This window comes from Dermacentor variabilis, chromosome 7, assembly GCF_050947875.1.
Source record: "Dermacentor variabilis isolate Ectoservices chromosome 7, ASM5094787v1, whole genome shotgun sequence".
NCBI classification, from domain to species: domain Eukaryota; kingdom Metazoa; phylum Arthropoda; class Arachnida; order Ixodida; family Ixodidae; genus Dermacentor; species Dermacentor variabilis.
In genome coordinates, this window is record NC_134574.1 from 56,248,135 (window position 1) to 56,271,304 (window position 23,170).

At 44.2% G+C, this 23,170-nt stretch overlaps 1 protein-coding gene across 2 annotated transcripts in view; it reads left to right on the forward strand.

Moving 5' to 3' along the window:
- LOC142587458 (deoxyribonuclease-2-alpha-like) overlaps positions 1-23,170 on the forward strand; it is a 47,498-nt gene that overhangs the window by 15,158 nt on the left and 9,170 nt on the right. Inside the window, exons 2-4 of one of the 2 annotated variants that reach the window (XM_075698494.1) lie at positions 4,077-4,299; positions 8,055-8,136; positions 14,359-14,523. In XM_075698494.1, the coding sequence (XP_075554609.1) occupies positions 4,077-4,299; positions 8,055-8,136; positions 14,359-14,523 (470 nt within the window). The remainder of the gene's footprint in view (positions 1-4,076; positions 4,300-8,054; positions 8,137-14,358; positions 14,524-23,170) is intronic. The other variant, XM_075698495.1, reaches the window with a different exon arrangement.

The window sequence follows — 23,170 nt, forward strand, 5'->3', positions numbered from 1 at the left end:
ATGCCACGTCATCTCCGAATTTCCCACACATTCATTCCCTCTCTTCCACTTTGGCAGTCCTAATGGCAACGCATCAAAAGCGATGAAGTCACGCGGGCGCACCATCAGGCTGCGCTCAATCGGCTAGGCCGGAGCCAGGGCAGCGTTCTGACTGCAATGGCTCCGGCATGAGCGTTGCGCGCTTACAAATCAGCATTGCTGCCGAGTATCCGTGCGCACTGCGGTGAGCTCAAACTTGTGTAATCCTTTCTTTGAGCGCTGGCGAAAGCCGACAGCCCTTCTTCGATTTCATCGCGTGCACCACTGAGATGCGACGCCCGCAATGCCGCTGACACCCTCCTCGTCACGCCAGCGTTCTGAGACGCTTTCAGTGAAACCATTAAACTTTCCTCTCGCTTTCAACGCTTCGCCATCGGGGAAAATGGACTTTCTTTCTTTTTTTTTTGCCCGTGCGTGTGCGACGAGCAAGCTGCGCGAAGTAAAAGCAGATCATTTTGCCACGGCATTTTGCATAAACCACTCCAAACGTGACAGGCATGGCGATGTAATTATGAGAGGGGAAATATAAAGCGGTTTCCCCGCATTCAATATATTCAAATAGAAGAGAGAGGAAATATGCCAAGCATTTCCAATAAGCAACGTGATGCTAGCAACGCCCTTCCAACTATGGCTTATAATTCGCGATAATTCCTATACTCCACCACTTCACATTACGGACATTAAACGTCAAGGCTCAGAGCAGGCTTTATATTATGTCGCACTCTGTTTCTGATGCGTATGAAAGTGGCTCATTTCCCAAATGACGTGCCTCGCTTATGTAATCATGGCTATTTAGAGATTTGAATATTTACGTTATGCCAGATATTTATCTCCTGGGCACACGGACCTCCGCAAAACTAAAGATGAAGACTACAAACATGTAGTCATTAGCCATGTCACCGATGAAAAACCAATAACACACAATTATCAGCTTACACTAATCAAATCAGACTTGGCATAGGACAAGACAAGATGTATGCACTGAAAGCAGGCCAATGTCCTCAGCAATTTCGATAATGTAGTAAAAGCAGCTGAAGAATTCTACCGGGTGTTCAAAATTAAGCTTTATGGTTTTCTTAAATTTAGGCACTAAGGGGCACGCGAACACCACCTCCGCAAATAAGTTATGTGGCCAGGGGACACAAATTGAGATGATAATTATCGCTGTTAGCCGCACAATTAACAGCAATTTATTAATTAACTTTTCGTTGACTGTAGAGGCTGGGCCCCGCAGGGGCGTCTGCGTCAGCAGGCGTTTGGTGTTTTGTGATACCACGTACCCGAGCACACGAGGGTTGGACCCTCCCGCGTGTAGCCGTGCGCGGCTTAGCCGTGTCCGGGGAAAGGGAGATCCTGGAGTTCGAGCCAATGCTGGGTGTTTGGACCTTCATGGCCTCCCGGCGGAGGCAACACACCTCTTCGGCCTCTGCTTCACATAGACGGCCCCTCCAGAATGACGCACCTGGAGGGAATCGGCAGTCGCCTTTTCCTATCCTCCTCTTCAATCTTCATCTTTCTCTTTAGCCTTTTCATCTTTCCTGTATTCTTTTCACTTCTTCTTACTTCCGAATTTCCTGGCGGCCAGGGTTGACCGTGTGTAGTATATCCAGTCTTGGTCATATACATTAGGTTATAGTGACGGTGCATAACTGGCGTGTGCAGGTTGCTCAGAACCTGTAGCGTCCCCTTTTTGGACTCGGTGGTGGGTGGCTACCACCGCCGCCGAATTTTGAAACCATCTTATGGCAGAAGCTTTTCCGCGACTTCCAGATCGGCCTCTGAGAAGAGGCCGCACCGATGCACCTTTTCAATTTGCCCTCCGAACCGACATAGGCAACTTTCCACGTTACCACGTCTTGCATAGTGATAGAACAATAAGTATGCGTAAGCTGTCCCTTTTATTGGTGTCGAAATGCCTCATAGAAAAAATTGTAAAGACTACAAAGCCTCGAAAATGAGCAGCGGAGACCTGTTAATTGAATTGAAGAAGAAAACAAGTGCAAAAGCTGTCCGAACTCGCCAGTATTGGTGAAATCAAAGTGACAATGTCTCGCCATCGCTCATTAAACACTTGCAGGGGCGTTACCTCTAAGGAAGATGATCTCAATTGAGTGACGAGGAACTCCTCGAGGGGTTCCAAGAACAAAATGTGATCAAAGTGCAAAGAATTACAATCCGAAGAAACAATGAACAACTCCCCACCAAACATGTGATCCTCACATTTGGTACTAGTATTCTCCCAACCTCTTTCGACGCAGGATACCTAAAGATAAATGTTAGGCCATACATACCGAACCCAAGGCGGTGTTTAAAGTGCCAGAGGTTCGGCCATGCATCACAGTCATGTAGAGGCAAAGAAGCATGCGCGAAATGCAATGCCAACGATCACCCATCTGAAAACTGTAACGCTTCCCCACGCTGTGTAAACTGCAAAGAGCATCATCCAGCGTATTCACGATCATGTCCCTGTTGGAAGAAGGAGAAAGTGGTTGCTCTCACAGAAAAAGAGAAGACTTAATTTTTCGAAGCAAGGAAGAGGCTTTCACTCTTACCTCAAATAAGCTATGCCAATGTGGCGCGGCAGGGGGCAGCACTCACATTGGTCTCAGGAGTCTACAGGGGTCACAGTCAGTGGTCCTGTAGCAACTCCATCCGCCCCCTCGGTGGCAGCAGCTAGTGCTGCTCCACCATCATCCCAGACGGCCCTGCAGACAGAAGTTCCGCAGGTCCCAGGACTAAACAGAATGCCAAGGCCCGAGGCGCGTGTCTCGGCGCCTGGCTCTCGATCATCCAGCGCCTCAGAGAAGGCGATGGAGGTCGACACCAAAACCCCGGCGTCATTGACGCCAAAAGAACAGCGCTCTTCTCAGCGCCCTAAGTAGGACAAGATCGTTATAACTCTAGAGAAAAAGGAACAGGCAACCTGAATGGTTACCGCCCATTAAACGTGTACTGTCCCATATCGCATGTCACCTTCAGTTTTTTAAGTTCGCAAACACCAGTACATTTTTCATTTTACAAACATGGCTTTCATTGTACACTGGAATCGCAGAGGTCTTATACACAATATAGGTGACATCAAAGAAATTATGAACACTTTTTCGCCAGTTGCAGTGTGTCTTCAAGAAACGAATCTTGGCCCCAAAAATAGTAACATTCTCAAAGGTTTCACCGTTGTGCGAAGGGACCGCGAACACTCTAGCCGTTTGTCAGGAGGACTCGCCATAGTCGTTCAGGGCGGCACCCCTACACGAAATGTTCAGGTGAATACTTCTTTCGAGGCTGTCGCCGTCACCGTTCTATCGCATAAAACCATCACCATCTGTTCACTTTACATCCCACCCCATACTCATTTTACTACTAGACAACTGGAACAACTAATACACCAGTTGCCGTAGCCTTTTATTTTAGTAGGAGATTTGAATGTTCATTGTAGCCTCTGGGGCAGCGATAGAGCAGACCAAAGAGGGCAAGTAATCGAAGATATTGTTTTGTCTAACAGCATATGTCTTTTAAACCCGGGTTCGCCAACACACTTTTCACCAAGCTCAAGCAAATTTAGCCGTCTAGATTTGGCCTTCTGCTCACCGTCTGTCTTTAGCAATTTTAAGTGGCAAGTCCTCGATACTTCATATGGAGGTGATCATTTGCCGGCATTTATCAAGCTCTCATCTACATTCCACTCACATTCCATTTTCCAAAGCAGGGCTGGCCGTCCAAAAAGATTTTGCCGCTCTGGTTGCCAGTCACTTGTGCTAATACTTTTCTCCGCTGAGATCCCACACCTACATTAAGAATATGCACTTATCGACCTTATAAGCCTACTATGGCGTACTTTGACAATTAAGTGTGCCTAAATTGTGGCTGCCAGTTACGTGTGCTAATACTTTTCTCCGCTGAGATCCTATACCTACATTAAGAACATGCACTTATCGACCTTATAGGCGTACTATGGCGTACTTTGACAATTAACTGTGCCTAAATTGTGCCCGTACTTCGTTTTTTCTCTCTCTCTCTCTTCCACCGCTGGGCTACAGGTTCTTCATGTACAAAATGCCCAAAGAGGCGTCCCGGGCCGCCGCGGTGGCCTTCAACAAGGCGTCCACCTCAGCGCGAGGTGGCGAGGAGTACTTCTACGTGGACGCGCGCACGCCGGCGTCCACGTCTCGGTGGCCGCACTCCGACCACTCGGTGGCCGAGGCTGACGGAGCGCTGGCCAACACCCTGGCGCCGCTCTACGCGACCAACAAGTCCGCGCTGGTGAGCAGAGTTGACGAAATCGAATCAAACGTTCCAGCTACCGAGTCCCTTTCGCCGCGTCCATGGCCAGCAAACCCCTCGGAGAGCCTTGTCCGAGCACAACTGAATCGCATTCAATTTCCGCTGCTAACAAGGACGGGGGCAAATTTCTGGTTACAGTATCATACAGGCAGTCTTCTCTTAGTGGGTCTTAATCGCTCCTAATCACCTAATAACTCGTAACAGCCTCAATCGGTCGTCTCCCCAAATCCACCTAACATTATTTTCTATAGTCGGCGATGACGACGATGTGGGCTTGCTGGTCAGAGTGGTCAGATGATTGAATTGGGGTGGATGATCGTGAAAGACGAGGACATGAACACACAAAAAACAAACACGCGCTGCGCTTCCTTTCAGCAAAAGAATTTTATACCAGGACGAGTGTAGCCGCGTGCGTCCACAAAATCATGTTTCACTGCACCTTTGAGCAAATTTAGGATACCAAATACAAAAAATAACTTATCTAAAAAGAATCGTAAACACGCATGAAATGTACTATGGTGATTCGTTGTTGTTCTAAAGTCTTTACAAAAGTGCTTTCTTCTTCGATATACACGCCAAACAATGAAGAATGTGATACTTAATATATCTCTTGTAGTTCTTTTTTCATATTTTTGTGAGGGACTGCTCCGCGTTTGCTTGCCGAAATGCTAAATATTTAACTCAATCCAATATTTCCCATTGCCATATCTTCATACTTTATCATTTAAGAATTTAACGTTGGGGAGACGCCAGCGGCATAATGTACCTGTTTCCATAATTCCATAGGTATAAAAAATCAATCAATTAATCCAGACTAGAGAAGCCTACCAAATGGACATTCTCTCAGCACCGACTGGCCTCATCTCCGCAAATGCCAACGTGTTACACAGAGTATTCAATGGAAAAACGATAGCAGACTTATGCGACCTTGCGGTATTGCAGCCCAATCTCCAGGAAAGATGTTCTTTCTTTTTTTTTTGTCAAGCAGTTGCATTCAAAATTTCAGTTGCTTGAAATTAAACTGCGTACTTTAAAACACTGCTCGCATATGACTCACCCATGTTGTCTGTATATAACGCATTTGAACAATTTAGGCTGTATTCCATCAACACGCATTCGACCTCGCGCATAGATCTGCCGAAGTGTTCCCGCTCACTTTCCCTATCTTTGATCGCGGTGGCTCTTGTAGTTTTTCTAAGGCAGCAGGTTAAATTCTGAGCCGTTCGTAAAAGACACTTACATCGCTCCGGATTGCTTGCATGCATAGTTTATTGCTAAGACTGTAATCAATCCAAACATTGCGAACTCCGTCCACGCACTGGCCATAAATTTAATGAAATACAGTGTGTTCTTTTTTACTTCGAATACTTATTTTTAAAGCCAACAATATTTTCTCGAATTACGCCATTACAGACGAATTATTAGTGCATCATTTGCAAGAAAAACCAAAGAAATGCATTCATTCATTAAAATAATTACTTTATTTACTTCTTAGCTAGAAACTTCATGGCACTTCCTTATACTGGAAAATGGAAGGCCCATAAGAGTCCCATTCGATGCTTCTACATTTCGAAATGACCGTGTAAACCGAAATAACTGGCCTAAATTTTTTTTAGTATCCCTCACTACGCGTACACTACCACGAAGCTGGGCTCTCTATCCAGCCCCGCTGTGACGTAGCACTGGGCGGCGTAAAATGAAGCTCCGCCTTATCCAGCGATACGGCAGTCCGTCCCGCTCCTGTCGCTCAAGCGACTCATACGGGAGCTGCGTAATGCGTCATTCAAGATCAGCACGTGTGAAGAGAGAAGCACGACAGCCTCATTTTACGCTACCCTTCGCCGTGCCCCCTACGTAAAGACGTAAATTCAACGAATAATTTTACGCAAGTTATTTCGGTTTACATGCCAATTCAGAAATACAGAACTATACTTTCATGACAATTTTCTTGAACTTTCAATATGAACATGTTCCGTAAAGTGGGTAGCTAGGAAGTTATTTGATGTGGTAGATTTACTTAGCAAACGGGTTTCTTTGTTTTTTTTTTTCTTGCAAATGATGTCCGCCTGGGTAGATAATTTATCCGTTGTGATGTTGAATTTAGTTTATTCGTTTAAGCGTTCGAGGAAACAAAAGGACACGCTGTATAACTAAGACGCCTATTTTAGTTCACTGAAGCTAACAGAGAAACGTAATACGACCCTCGTATAACGCATGAAACTAAGGAAAACACGAGTGTTCAGTAATGGTTTACAGCTATTCTAATTAAACCAGAAAGGTTAAAGTTTCGTCACACATTACACATAATTAAGGTTCCCACCATTTCTAATAAATATAAGCTTGATGCAACATAGGGCTCTTACGGGACACTGGAAACATCTATCATAACATGGTCGTATAACGCTCTCCAACACTTGTCGAAGGAGTTGTTTACTCAGGCTGTATTTATTCAACACGTATTTAACTTCCCATACTGATTAGCCACATGACCGCGCACCCCTCCTCTCTCTCTCTCTTCTTCTAAGTTCGATCTTGGTTGCATTTGTAGTTATTACAAGGCAACGAGTTCAATTTTCTGCCGCTCGTAAAACGCCCTCATAATGTTCCGGAGTGTTTGAATGCGTAATTTATTGCAAATGCTGCAATTAACCTGAACACTTTGAACTTTTCGCACTCATCACTCATTATGAGCACCATTTTCTTCACTATATATAAACATAGTGTCTCGTCAGTACACTGAGAACAGCAAAGAAGTCAACTATACAAACTTGTATAACACGTGGAATTAGGGGGGGAAACGAGGGTTCAGTAATGGCAGTGCTTCTAATGAAGCCAAAAACGTTAAAGTTGTTCTACCCGTTACACTTATCATGCGCCCTATGTTCATAAACTGTAAAATTGGTGTGAAGTAGCGTTCTCTCGGGAAATTGGAAAACACAGATGATAGCAGCCGTATGGCACTTTCAAATGCTTGCTTAACAAATGTTTCGCAAAAGCAGTGTTTAACTGACACCCTTGGTACTTTGAACAAGCATCATGCACAAGATGTCCCACGCTCCCTGAAAATGCGAACTTTGTGGCCGATTGAATTCTTTTAGCACACTGGGCAAACTTCCTGCGCCCTTGGTACCATACGCTTATAAAGTTTTGAAACGCTGGTATAGTAACTTTCTAAAAAAAGGTGCAGCTAAGTTATGCAGTTCCCAGTTTCGACGCGCGACAGCGCCTACATTCTATACAACTATAAAATTACTAGTGGTTTTAGTTCTCTCAGGAAAGTGGGAAAACTTTTTAAGCGTTTGATATAACGCTTCCAAACAGGAAGAAACTGCTCTTAACAAATTTTAACTCCGAACTACTCATCCTCTTCCAAAGTTATCTGTATATAACGCTTCGTTTGCCCCCTATTTACTTGAACAATAAACTTGGTAAACAATTTAGTTCTTTCGGGACAGTCGAAACTGGCCCATAGTGTTTTCGGGGACTTCCAGTCGTACTGACGGCTTGGCTGTAAAAGTTCATTTCTGTATTACATTTCCCCATTGAATCCATTCTACTAGCGCATATAATGTGCCGCAGAAAAAAAAAAACATCTCTACTGTGTTGCTTTTAACGCCTACTTAAAGTATTCGCCGAAGCACCCTCTGTGTAGAAAAAATGCCTGCAGACATAGCAACAATAATCGCGTTGTTCTTTATGTGCAACCATTCCCTCGCTGCTACCCATTTCTGCAGAATCTGGCCTACGCGACGTACAACGACCAGCCTCCGACTAGCACTGACGGCGCCAGGGTCGACAGCCATGGCCACACGAAAGGTGAAGCCACGTCACCGCAACTCGTCTGTGCGATAACCAATGTTCTTTTTTTCTCAGTGCATTAGACAAAGAACAACAGAATGGACACACGCATCGCCGTGTGTGTCCATTCTTTTGTCCGTGTCTAATGTACTGAGAAAAAATATCGATTATGCAGCGCCAGCTAGCTCAATGCCCAACCTTGGTCTGCGCCAATGGAGGGAACCTGTTGCTAAGGCCAGTGCATGGGCAGTCGCTCCGCGAAATAATTTCGTCTCTGCCTGCAAGGCGTCTTGCTTCGCAGCACTTAGCTGAAGCAAGGCTTCTTCACATCCGCCGAGATCTAAATAACGTCCGGGACCGCAGAATTAAAACTATTGTCCTTTCGCCATGTTATTCAATAATAACGAGAACGACGAATAAAGCTATCCTCGCTCTTATTGGCGACGAAATGACAAGGAAACAGATAGAAACGTTATTCGCAATGGCCGGTCGAAACATATCTGACCCTAATGTAGCAATGTTACTGTTGAGAGGACGAGGGCGTATTTTTAGAGACACGGCTCTTAAATATGCAGCACAACGCGCTCTCACACTAGTGGCGCTTGGTGCTGCAACTCGGATGCATCGAAGAAAAGCGCAGTAGCTATTTCCGATTGCGCAAGATTAGGTGTGATAAAGTATAGGCTCAGCGTATTGAACTCTAGATGCAACAGCGTGTAGCAGAAAGACTCGCTGTTCGAGAGTTATTGCATGCGCGAAATTGATATAGAGAGCAACCGAAGCAGTCGCAAAGAGGTTACGCCACCGCCAGTTGGTGCACCGAAAAAATCAATTTAAAGGGGGCACTAAAGGATGCAATATTGCATAAATGTGTTATATTGTACGATTCCTGCTATTAGAGCTTGTATATATCTCTTTTTCTTTCCTACGCGCACCTTCATAGCAACGGTTACACTGTGCCCGCCTTGTGCTTACATAAGCGGTTTGCATAGGTTGTAAATTTGCATGCACGTAAACGTTGCACCATGGTTTATGCCACCGAGGGCACACACTTCTCCAAGCCATTCATCAAAATGGGTTTTTCTTTGTCCGTGCTCCTGACATCATGCAATGCTTTTGAATAAACTGAAGCTAAATAATTGTGACACGTAGTAGCGCTATCGAGGAAGCTTGGTACTGTTTCAGGCTCTGGCGGGCTACTTGCGCTGAAAGGAAAAAACATTCCAAAATGTCCTCTAGTATATTTAGTATTACAGAGAGCGGCAGGTTAAAAATTATAATCATCGGTCATTTAGTTCAACTTCTTTCTTTAAATGACGTTATAGGAACCTGCTCTCATTTGCAAGCTCGCGATAGCTAAACTGTCGTGTTTTCTCAAATTCTTACGGTCTCCTAATTACTTTTCATATGCCTACAAAGGCGAAATAATGTGTACACTTAGATTAACACTGAATGAAATATAATAAAAAGTACGCGTAAAAAACGCAACCACTTCTGCGATCTTGCGGAATCACAACCAAATTTTTTTGCTAAGCTGTTTGTTCTTTTTGAGTAACTGCAATAAGAATATCCGTTGCCTATAATCATATCACATACTTTAAGAGGTTGCCCGTACGTGACTGGTATGTTTGAAACACTGGCCGCATATAACGCTTTCGATCACAAAGGCACTAGTTCATCCACACACATTTTACTTCGCCTAAACACTGGCCAAAGGTCCCCCGCCCCCTACCTCCTTTTCACTAAATTTGGTCTCGGTTACATTCCAAGTTCTCGCATGCAGGGCGGCGGAATATGTTCTGCGTTGTTCGTGAAACACGCTTATACCGCTTCCGATGGCTTGCATACGTGATCTACCGCAAAGGCCGTAACTTTTCCAACCACTTCGAACTTCGACTACTCGTCACCAATAACGTGCCCCTAATACATCTACTTAGGGCAGGTAGTGACGGCGGATCCGGATCATGAGACGGAAATAATCAGAAGAATAAGAATGGGCTGGAGTGCGTTTGGCAGGCATTCTCAGATCATGAACAGCAGGTTGCCATTATCCATCAAGAGAAAAGTGTATAACAGCTGTGTCTTACCAGTACTCACCTACGGGGCAGAAACCTGGAGGCTTACGAAAAGGGTTCTACTCAAATTGAGGACGACGCAACGAGCTATGGAAAGAAGAATGATAGGTGTAACGTTAAGGGATAAGAAAAGAGCAGATTGGGCGAAGGAACAAACGCGAGTTAATGACATCTTAGTTGAAATCAAGAAAAAGAAATGGGCATGGGCGGGACATGTAATGAGGAGGGAAGATAACCGATGGTCATTAAGGGTTACAGACTGGATCCCAAGGGAAGGGAAGCGTAGCAGGGGGCGGCAGAAAGTTAGGTGGGCGGATGAGATTAAGAAGTTTGCAGGCATGGCATGGCCACAATTAGTACATGACCGGGGTTGTTGGAGAAGTATGGGAGAGGCCTTTGCCCTGCAGTGGGCGTAACCAGGCTGATGATGAAACAAGGTATGTTATTTAGTTCACTGAAGACACCGGGTAAACCTACAACTAACCTCGTTTAAGGCATAGGGAAAGAAAGAAACGAAAGTTCAGTAATTATTTACAGCACTGTTAATTAAGCCAAGAGCGCAAAGGTTTTGACCCATGATACACTTACCACGATCCCAATTTACACGACTTATAAACACGGTGTTAAAAAAATTAAATTATGGGGTTTTTACGTGCCAAAACCACTTTCTGATTATGAGGCACGCCGTAGTGGAGGACTCCGGAAATTTCGACCACCTGAGGATCCTTAACGTGCACCTAAATCTAAGTACACGGGTGTTGTTGCATTTCGCCCCCGTCGGCATGCGGCCGCCATGGCCGGGATTCGATCCCGCGCCTCGTGCTCAGCAGCCCAACACCATAGCCACTGAGCAACCACGGCAGGCTAAACACGGTGGGTTACGTAGAGTTATTTCGGCACATTGGCAAGCATAGCTGAGAATGGCCGACACTTTCGAACGCTTGATTAACAAATATTTCCAAAAGCGGCATGTGATATACACGCATTTAGTTATGCGCAAATATTTGCCTTAGCTCTCCCCACATGCCGGCGAAATTTCACTTCGGTGCCATTTGTACTTGTGCTAGAGCGGCAGGCTAAATTTTGCGCAGCGCGTGAATAAGCGCTTGACGGGATGCGCAGCTGCTGGGGATGTCCCCAGCAGCTGCGAAGCAACTGACCACGGCGGCGGTCAGACCTGCGACGCAGCAGAGGGTGCTAAGAATCACTGGCTCCGGACAGGCCGCCATTGGAATATGAACCTGGCAACGTTTAACGCTAGAACGTTATCTAGTGAGGCGAGTCTAGCAGTGCTATTGGAGGAATTAGAGGGAAGTAAATGGGATATAATAGGGCTCAGTGAAGTTAGGAGGCCGAAAGAAGCATATACAGTGCTAAATAGCGGGCACGTCCTGTGCTACCGGGGCTTAGCGGATAGAAGAGAACTAGGAGTCGGATTCCTGATTAATAAGAATATAGCTGGTAACATACAGGAATTCTATAGCATTAACGAGAGGGTGGCAGGTCTTGTTGTGACACTTAATAAGAGGTACAAAATGAAGATTGTACAGGTCTACGCCCCTACATCCAGTCATGATGACCAGGAAGTCGAAAGCTTCTATGAAGACGTGGAATCGGCGGTGGGGAGAGTGAAAACTAAATACACTATACTAATGGGCGACTTTAATGCCAAGGTAGGCAAGAAGCAGGCTGGAGACAAGGCAGTGGGGGAATATGGCATAGGCACTAGGAATAGCAGGGGAGAGTTATTAGTAGAGTTTGCGGAAAAAAATAATATGAGGATAATGAATACCTTCTTCTGCAAGCGGGATAGCCGAAAGTGGACATGGAGGAGCCCGAACGGCGAGACTAGAAATGAAATAGACTTCATACTCTGCGCTAACCCTGGCATCATACAAGATGTGGACGTGCTCGGCAAAGTGCGCTGCAGTGACCACAGGATGGTAAGAACTCGAATTAGCCTAGACCTGAGGAGGGAACGGAAGAAACTGGTACATAAGAAGCCGATCAATGAGTTAGGGGTAAGAGGGAAAATAGAGGAATTCCAGATCAAGCTACAGAACAGGTATTCAGCTTTAACTCAGGAAGAGGACCTTAGTGTTGAAGCAATGAACGACAATCTTGTGGGCATCATTAAGGAGTGTGCAATGGAAGTCGGTGGTAACTCCGTTAGGCAGGATACCAGCAAACTATCGCAGGAGACGAAAGATCTGATCAAGAAACGCCAATGTATGAAAGCATCTAACCCTACAGCTAGAATAGAACTGGCTGAACTTTCGAAGTTAATCAACAAGCGTAAGACAGCTGACATAAGGAAGTATAATATGGATAGAATTGAACATGCTGTCAGGAGCGGAGGAAGCCTAAAAACAGTGAAAAAGAAACTAGGTATTGGCAAGAATCAGATGTATGCGTTAAGAGACAAAGCCGGCAATATCATTACTAATATGGATGAGATAGTTCAAGTGGCTGAGGAGTTCTATAGAGATTTATACAATACCAGTGGCACCCACGACGATAATGGAAGAGAAAATAGTCTAGAGGAATTCGAAATCCCGAAGGTAACGCCGGAAGAAGTAAAGAAAGCCTTAGGAGGTATGCAAAGGGGGAAGGCAGCCGGGGAGGATCAGGTAACAGCAGATTTGTTGAAGGATGGTGGACAGATTGTGCTAGAGAAACTGGCCACCCTGTATACGCAATGCCTCATGACCTCGAGCGTACCGGAATCTTGGAAGAACGCTAACATAATCCTAATCCATAAGAAAGGGGACGCCAAAGACTTGAAAAATTATAGACCAATCAGCTTACTGTCCGTTGCCTACAAAGTATTTACTAAGGTAATTGCAAATAGAATCAGGAACACCTTAGACTTCTGTCAACCAAAGGACCAGGCAGGATTCCGTAAAGGCTACTCAACAATAGACCATATTCACACTATCAATCAAGTGATAGAGAAATGTGCAGAATATAACCAACCCTTATATATAGCTTTCATTGATTACGAGAAAGCGTTTGATTCAGTCGAAACCTCAGCAGTCATGGAGGCATTACGGAATCAGGGTGTAGATGAGCCATATGTGAAAATACTGGAAGATATCTATAGCGGCTCGACAGCCACCGTAGTCCTCCATAAAGCAAGCAACAAAATCCCAATAAAGAAAGGCGTCAGGCAGGGAGATACGATATCTCCAATGCTATTCACAGCGTGTTTACAGGAGGTATTCAGAGACCTAGATTGGGAAAAATTGGGGATAAAAGTTAATGGAGAATACCTTAGTAACTTGCGATTCGCTGATGATATTGCCTTGCTTAGTAACTCAGGGGATCAATTGCAATGCATGCTCACTGACCTGGAGAGGCAAAGCAGAAGAGTGGGTCTAAAAATTAATATGCAGAAAACTAAAGTAATGCTTAACAGTCTCGGGAGAGAACAGCAATTTACAATAGGCAGCGAGGTACTGGAAGTCGTAAGGGAATACATCTACTTAGGGCAGGTAGTGACGGCGGATCCGGATCATGAGACGGAAATAATCAGAAGAATAAGAATGGGCTGGGGTGCGTTTGGCAGGCATTCCCAAATCATGAACAGCAGGTTGCCATTATCCCTCAAGAGAAAAGTATATAACAGCTGTGTCTTACCAGTACTCACCTACGGGGCAGAAACCTGGAGGCTTACGAAAAGGGTTCTACTCAAATTGAGGACGACACAACGAGCTATGGAAAGAAGAATGATAGGTGTAACGTTAAGGGATAAGAAAAGAGCAGATTGGGTGAGGGAACAAACGCGAGTTAATGACATCTTAGTTGAAATCAAGAAAAAGAAATGGGCATGGGCAGGACATGTAATGAGGAGGAAAGATAACCGATGGTCATTAAGGGTTACGGACTGGATCCCAAGGGAATGGAAGCGTAGCAGGGGGCGGCAGAAAGTTAGGTGGGCGGATGAGATTAAGAAGTTTGCAGGGACGGCATGGCCACAATTAGTACATGACCGGGGTTGTTGGAGAAATATGGGAGAGGCCTTTGCCCTGCAGTGGGCGTAACTAGGCTGATGATGATGATGATGGGATGCGCAAGCCTTGTATAGCTTTCACCGGTCATCAAACTGCCGGGAAGTGCGACCGGGATCGCGTGACCAGCCTGCGCGTCCCTTCCTCCTCCGCAGGCGTGATCCTGTTCAACGAGCAGCAGGGCGCGTGGCTGGTCCACAGCGTGCCCGAGTTTCCCGGCTCCTTGCACAGCGGACGCTACGTGTTCCCCGATACCGGACGCGAGTACGGCCAGACGGCGCTGTGCGTCACGTTCCCGACCAGTCAGCTGGACACAATAGGTACGTGTGCCTCCGGAGGTCGTAGGACACGCAAGATGGCCACGCGGGAGGGCACATATCTCGCCAGCCGCTATTTTTACGCCTCCATGCCAAAATAGCTTAGGATGTTCTTTTTTGAACGTCTCTGGAAAACACGTTTTCTTTTATATCTCGGCCTTTATTTTTTTCTAGCACGCTTTGAAAATTTCCGTACAGTTCACGTATCTATCTATGCTGATGTTAACAGATCTGGAAAATCAGAACTGTTACTAAAGTGTGGCTTGGAGAACCAGAAAAGGCGCAAGCACAAGAAAATCAGGTATAGCGACGCAACTTTTGAGTACCCGTACCGGTCTTCCGTGACGTTGTAAATTATAGCAGCGCCTATTTGGCGTTACTTCATCAATCACCACTACACCAATGACCGAAATGTTTTCGGAAGCAAGCGGAAACTCAACATAACCACTTACTGATTTTTTTTCCCAAATACGGAAATATTTGTGACCCTATTATGCAAGAATAAGCAGTTATCTGCGACAACAGCCTCACAATTTTGGATACCGTCGTTATGGCGTAAAATTTGAGATGGGAATCTTTGGATTTTATTCGTTCTGCTAATAACAGGCTAGTCTTATTTGCCATAAATGTACAGAAACAGTTGGCGTTGAAGTTTAGGCTTACTTATCGTGGCACACACATCGCGTTCGCAAGCGAGCAGGACCGCACATCCCCGGAGGGTACAACGAAACCGGTGAACTTGTCGCATGAATTCATCAGCCGGGACATGAGATTTTCTTTTTCTTTCTTTCTTTGCCTGTTTCCTCTACAAACTACAAGGCGAAGAAGCTGCACGTAACCAACACTCGGACAATGTTTTTTTTTTCTTTTTTTCATGTCAACGAGTTCACCTGTACACCTCTGTGCCATATCTGCATGAAGACGCGCTATTTTACACTGAAGCTGTGATTGTGACTATAGGAGCTCTCAAAATCTCATATGCGTGTTTTAACGGTGTCCTCCGAGAACTAATCATTCACCGTGTTTACATTCGGTGGAAATGGGGGACATGTCCGGCGGTAAAGTGTCCACCAAGTAGAAGTGTATGATTTAATGAGGGACTAAAAAAAGTTCTTAAGCCGTCGTTTACTGCCTGTTAAGAGGTGGCATATGAAACCGTTGCAAACGTCCTCTTCTGACTTCGGAGAAGCAAAAGCGAGGGTAATTAAATTTTACGAAACGGAATAAATTTACACATATATACATGTCTCATATACATGTTTCACGGTATGAGAAAAGTCAATAGAAAGTTAATAGTATGAAGGCTGTTTGCGTGCTTTGAAAATCATTGGTAAATGCTCGTTTGTCCCCAACTCCAAGCGGTATGCAAGACCGTGTAGTGGATTTTCCTAATCACTTCGGCGAAAGAAATGGATCACAGTGTTTATACTCCGTTGAAGTAAGAAACCTGTCATTGGTGATGTACGATAACGATCTACGCGGTGCATGTTAATTACAGCTTTTGGTATAAAACTACTCATATAAGCATCCCGAAGCTTAATTTACAAGCAAGGTCTCCTACATAACTTTAGCCAAACTTTAAAAATATGCAAAGGCCTCGCAGCTGGATAGATCCAAGGTAATGCTGTTTGCCGTCGCTTGGTGATACTAAGAATATTTTTTATTCCGCCTAATTGCATAATAAGTCTTAATTAATTATTCCCTCCTGATGTTATAATTACATGAAACGCGTCGTTGAGAAAATTGTAAAACAAAATGAAAAACTCCCGATAGAGGTTTCTGTTACTCAATACGCGCTACGTAAAAGTGTTTTTCGACCGTGAAAGAAGCCCGCGAATACACTCACAACTGCAGCGCGACTGGTCGCTCGCGGCACTTTGCGTGTATGGCCTAATTGTATGGCCAACGTAACGATGGGATGTCATCCGGCTGGCTCTTATGCAATGTTCTAGCGCATAAGCATTTTTTTTTCACTACGGGCCCAGGTATGCTCGATCGAAACTTCAAACTGCGCTAGTTTGTCCATTGCTGTATAGTAGATAAGTCAACGACGCAAGATAAAGACAGGAGTAACAGTTGCTCCTGTCGCCGTCTTGATTCCCCGCCGTTGGCGTATATATTATGGCCTAGGTTCGCTAGAAATTCAACTGTGGTTCTGCAAGGTCTTATGAATCTTCTGTCTTTTTATGAATGTCTTGCTCTCCGCCAGAAAGCTTACTGAATCTGTTCCCCTCCTTCTGCAAAATGTGCCTGCTTCGTACAGAAATTATTTTTGCCCATCTGCATAGAGAGCACAATAGGAATATTACTGCTTGTTCGTATTCTTTTTCTTGGCACAGGGACAAACGTTTTAAAAACAGCGCGGTAGAAGTATTCATGACTTTCACAAGCGATTGGCGGGTTTTTCATGCAGCTTTAGTGCGCGATATACAAATGCTGGGCCCTAAGTCCTGCGTCACGGCCCAAGCAGCTGAAGCGCCACCATCCGCTACATAAGAAGTGGTCGCCAAGCGCTGCCTCGTCTTGTGGCAGCAGCAGCAGCGCAGCCAACACGCTGTCTTAAACTGTCCTGCAATTTTTTACAGGTTTGTGTAGTTTTTCTTTTTCTAGCTGTATTATCCGATATATTTTCGTATTCTCGCTGCTGCTGCTGCTGCTGCCTAGTTCTTTGCACCACATTGAAAATCTTGGTTGCGTTGCTTTTCGTCCATGTCACCATGCCTGCCTGTTAACTGTCTCAGTTATGAGTGCCTTAGAAGATGAAACTTGCGCAAACTGTGATGTTGACATTGAAGCTGATGCTCACTTCATGACATGTTGCGTCTGCAGTAATATTTACCATCTTGGTGAATGCTCGGGAATCGCCGAAACGACTTTCAAATCAAAGGGGGGAGAGTATAAGAAAGCCTGGAGGTGTCAACATTGCCGCAAGAGCAAAACAAATGCGCCTTGCATGAATAGTAATATGGAACCCTCTGTAGCTTCTCTGCTTCTTGACATCAACCGCAAGCTTGATGAATTATTACCCCTAAAGAAAACGGTGGACGGCATTCAGGCATCATTGCAGTTAATGTCGAACAAATATGACGAAATACTTGCTCAAGTCTCCAAGCATGATGCTGATATTAAGAGCATGAATTCCAGGCTTTCCAACCTTGAAAACTCCGGTGCCAACGACGAGGTGCGAAAGTTGTCTGTTGCGTTGAATGATCTGGAATACCAAAGCAGGAAACTGAACATTGAAATTCATGGCCTCAAAATGCATGAAGATGAGTCCCTAATCAACAAAATAAACGTGCTTGCGTCAAAGTTAGAACTCGATCCCCTGACCAGTCAATCTGCTCTTGCCGTGCACAGGCTTCCTTCTCACCCTGATAAGATTCCCGGTATTATCATACGCTTTGCACAACAATCAGTAAGGGATCAATGGCTGAACAAACGTAAAGTACTGCCAACAGTAGAAAAAGGTGTTTTCATGTTGGAGAACCTTACTGCCCATAACAGGGCACTTTTGAAGACCGCTAAAGACTGGGCAAGTGCCAATGGTTTCAGTTTCGCTTGGCACCGTCGCGGAAAAGTGTTTATAAGGAAAAAAGAAGGCAGTCATGCCCACACGATCACCTGTGCTGCCGACCTTGATGAACTGAAATCATAAAACGTGTTTGATAGATAATTGTCTTTCTACTGCCATGTCTTTCACAGGCTTGTTACCTCCATCAGATTTTGTTAATTATATTGGAAATTGTCATAATCGGGCGACTACATGTTTTCACCTAAACTGCCAGTCTGCTAGAAATAAAAAAGATGAACTTGATTTTTTCTTTGAAAGCCTCAAATTTCAGTTTGATTTCATAATGCTCTCTGAGACGTGGTATGACCAACACTCTACCCCATGGTGCCTTCCGAGCTATCAATGTTTTACTAGGTCCAGAACCATTTCGCGGGGAGGTGGTGTTAGCATGCTTGTGCAAGATAATCTTTCAGTAAATTGCATTGATGAATTTTGCCTCTTGACGGAAGACTGTGAAGTCTTATCTGTGATGCATGCACGAACTATTTTTTCTGTATTCTACCGTCCACCCAATGGGAATGTCGAGCGATTCTTGGCGTTTCTGGAGAAATTATTTTCATATGCACATGATCTACAATGTACAGTTGTTTTCGGTGGCGATTTCAACATTGACGTGTTGACTGATACCGCAGCGAGTAGAGACTTTTTGCTTTTGTTGCAAGCATATGGCTGTCATAATACTATCTCAATTCCAACTAGGGTCACAGCTAACACATCTACCTGTATTGACCTTTTTCTGACAAACTTTCCCCAAGCTGACATAAAAGCCGGTGTTTTCACGTATGGTTTAAGCGACCACATGCCCATCTTCCTAAGTATCATCCGTAATAATAAAAGAGAAAACAAATGTAACTTCACTTATCAACCAATTACAATGCACCAGCTTGCACAGTTCCGAAATGAAATACGGCTGATTAACTGGGGGGATGTTTTTGCTGCAGATAACCCAGATGCTGTCTATGAAATATTCTTGCAGACTTTTCAAACTTGCTACAAAAAACATTTCCCACTTCGTACCAAACCTTCGCGTTCTTCGAAAATCCGCAAACCATGGATCACGACAGAATTGCTACGTAAAATTAAGGTTAAAATAAAATTATATAATAAGTTCATTAAAACCCGGAATCCACATGACCTGCAGGTTTTTAAATCTTTTCGGAACCAATTAACAAACGAGCTGCGGCGCGCTAAAGACCGCTATCATTTCGAATACTTTCAATCCTGCTGGAATGACAGCCGGAAATTGTGGAAGCGGGCCAACGTTTTGTTGAATCGTGTGCCTGATTATCAGCCTCCAACAGGTATTTTGGAAAATGGCAATGTAGTTCCAGACGTGTTTTTGCCTGACACGTTTAACAATTACTTTACCAGCGTTGCAAGTACACCTATCAACATGAATGCTAGTCGTTACTTATCCGTTGATTGCTCCGATTCAGTTTTCTGGCACCCAACAAACGTTTCAGAAATAATATGCAAGTTCTGTGAACTCAATAACAGCAGCGTTTGTGATGTCAATGATATTCAGATTAAGCCTGTGAAATACGTTTTAGATTTGATTGCGCCTGTATTAATGCACGTCTACAATGTCTGCCTTTCTTCCGGTGTATTTCCACGCCAGATGCAAACTGCAAAAGTTTTGGCTTTGTTCAAGAAAGGAGATAAGAAATTGTTGACAAATTATAGACCGATTTGTATTCTCCCCGTATTTTCAAAAGGTTTAGAAAAAATTATCTTTCAACGCATTTCTGATTTCCTCGAAAGCAAAAAGTTTTTAACCGATTGTCAGTTTGCCTTTCGTAAAAATAGGTCTACTCAACTTGCCCTGCTTCAGCAAAAAGAATTCATTTTGGATAATTTTGATAAAGGCCTTCTTACTCTAGGCATTTTTATAGACTTTAGCAAGGCCTTTGACTGTATTAACCACGACCTTCTGTTACATAAAATGAATCGTTATGGTATTCGTGGCATCGCTTTAGACCTGATTAGGTCATATCTGCGTCATAGATGCCAATTTGTGCAAATTAATAACATTTCATCCCAAGTTAAACCAGTTTATATTGGCGTTCCGCAGGGTAGCATTTTAGGCCCTCTTCTTTTTAATATCTTTATTAATGATATTGTTAATGTAGATTTCGCCACCAAGTTTATTTTATATGCTGATGATGCAACCGCGTTGTTTTCCTCAAATAATGCTATAACACTGCTTACAGTTGCGAATTGTGTGCTTAAGAAATTATATACTTGGTCTCTCGAAAATGGGTTGAAAATCAACACAGAAAAAACTAAAGCAATTTTATTTCAAGCCAAGAATAAGAATGGTCTCCTGAAGGATGACATTATACTTGGCTCTTCAAAAATCATGCTCGTGAATTCCATTAAAACCTTAGGTGTTTTCTTTGATCATGACATGTCGTGGAACTGTCATACTAATTTTTTAACAAACAAGCTTTCTCAAGTTTCAGGCCTTCTTTTTACTATTAAACAGATTCCACAGAAGGTAAAACTTCTGCTCTATAACTCTTTATTTGTTTGTCACCTAAATTACGGCTGCCTGGTTTGGGGCACAACATCTGCCACTAACATTAATCGTATCTTTCGTCTACAAAAAAGAGCCATTCGTGTTGTGTGCAAAGTGCCATTTGACTTTCCAACTAATTCATTATTTAAAGACTTAAAGATACTTAAAGCTCCTGATCTCTTGAATTTTCGCTTAGCGTTAACATATGGTAAGGAATGCCAGAAAAACATTAACCACGTCAGGTCTATAGCCAACTTGACACGAAATAGAAGCTATTATGCTACAAGATTTCCGGAATATTGGTTTGTGCCATACCCACGTACCAACTATGCGAAACAAAAGCTCTCATATACTTTACCGCATTTATTAAATAAGTTAATGAACGATGGTATTGATGTCTTTTCTTGCAGTAAAAACAAATTAATAAATTACTTTGGTGCCTATTAGCCTTTAATGTCTGTATAAGTAGGCTTCTTTTTATTGAGTTATGTATTTTTTCTATTGCTATCTGCTGTATGTACACTTGTATGAGAACGTTTACTGTTTGTTTTTTTTGCCATGTGTTTGTTTACTGCTGCTGCTGTCACGAGAAGGATTAAGGACTAGTCAAGTTGCTCTTTTGTAACTTTTTTCCTTATATCCTCCATAAACTTGCATATTTATGGAAATAAATTCATTCATTCATTCAAGCTCTCTTCAACCGGCCACTTCGAAGAGCTTGCGCAATGCCACAAAGCTCCAGTGAAGACAGAAATGAACTTTTAAGGCGGAAATAAGTTGTCTCCAGTAGCGATAATAAAACTCGATTGAAAGTAGCCCTCCTTCTCATAATGCCGCTTGAACGCTGTTTTGCACGACTCTTGCAGCCCCCCTGCCATTATGCCAGTAGCCTGGGACAACCAACCGGAAATAATCCTTAGTTGCGCAATGCGCAGTGAAGCGAAGCTTTACAAAAATTATTTAAATGATTTGCAACTAACGGCGACGCGCAATTTTGTTTCCTTTCATCCCACGCAATGCGTAATCTCGTGGAATGTGTATGTTTTATCCGCCACAAAACTCACAGCTTTATTGTTATGCGCTTTTTAATGTTCGTGAGCTGCAGCGTTTCCAAGCTATACCAGAACACGAACTCCAATTTAGGCGGGTGCACAGTGTGTGACGTATGCGTAGCGATGTCTTAAGGACTAAGGCGACGTACGATGCTTGTTGAAAGAAGAAGGGTGATGACAGGTGTAAGCACTAAAAAAGTACGACACGTATCTAGCCACACTTAGGGATTGGGTATACCCCCTGTGTCGCAGTGGGAGGTACCCATTCTGGAAGATTTGCCAAGAACGAGCACCGCCCGTAGCACCTAGCGAATGACTAACTCAAGGAAAGTAAACTAAACCAAGGAATCCGTGAAATATATTTTACCATTCTCACAGAGATCGGTGTGCTTTAGAGATATCCGTGAGCCGACATTGTGTTCAGGTTCTGTGTGGGAATCAGAGTGTAGACGTATCCATGCTGGAGGATTAACCAAGAATGGGAACACACCCAGCGTTACATATTCAGTGGTTAAATAAAAAAAATTAAATAAATCTAACAATCACTGAAATATAATTCGGCATTCCATTACCAGATGGGAGCTATTTAGAGGCCGGCATTATGTGTTCAGGTTTTCTGTGGGAAGGTTGTTTTTTTTTTTTTTCTACGCATAAAAGAGGTGCGCGCACTTGGTCAGCATACAAGGGTTATGTGAGCCAGTTCCCTGGTACTTTCATTCGACGCACATATGACCTTTGTATATATATATCAACAAATATATTCGCCGACACTGCGATCGACGTAATAGCAGCCAGGCGGCCACTCCAAACACGGTAATGCAGGCAAAGAAAGCTTCCCTTTAAATCTGATCGGACACAATTTCACGAACACGGTACTCTTCTGCCATATTATTCCACCCAAGAACTACACCCTCGTCGTCTTTTTCCCTCCAGCCTACCTTCTGCTGGTAAATCACATGCCACTTCATCCTTCCGGACTTATAGGGACCGAGGTGCCTCCCACGCCTCATCCCCGATTTGCGCGATGTGCTTAGCTAGAGGAACCGCCGCCAAATTTCCAGCGCAAAACGTGCTTCTCTCTCCCGAGTCCCTAGTCACCGCCAAGGACGCACACTGACTGGCCGCTCGAGCGGTGGCTCCCGGCCCACCCGAGCTCCATTACGCTGAGCGCTTCATCGCCGTGCCCTGTGTTGCCAGGCTTGGCGACTTCTCGCCACATTGGCTACATTTAGACGCTCCTGGCGACTTAAAACTGTGGTTGCCGACTTGGCTACATGTGGCTACTTTTGGCGGCGGTAACTGGTATAGGTAGTGTCCAAATCGCGCTCCCTGTAACGGCTCCCTCGAAGCAACAGCCCCACAAATCAGATCTCGAAGGCCACGCTTTTTTTTTTTTTTGCAAGGGGCCGAAGCAAATCCAGGAGCTGAAAACATATCATAGCCACCATATGACCAGCTGGCCTCTTCGACTTGTCGTCCTGCGCTGTCCACAAGTGCCCGAGACCTTTC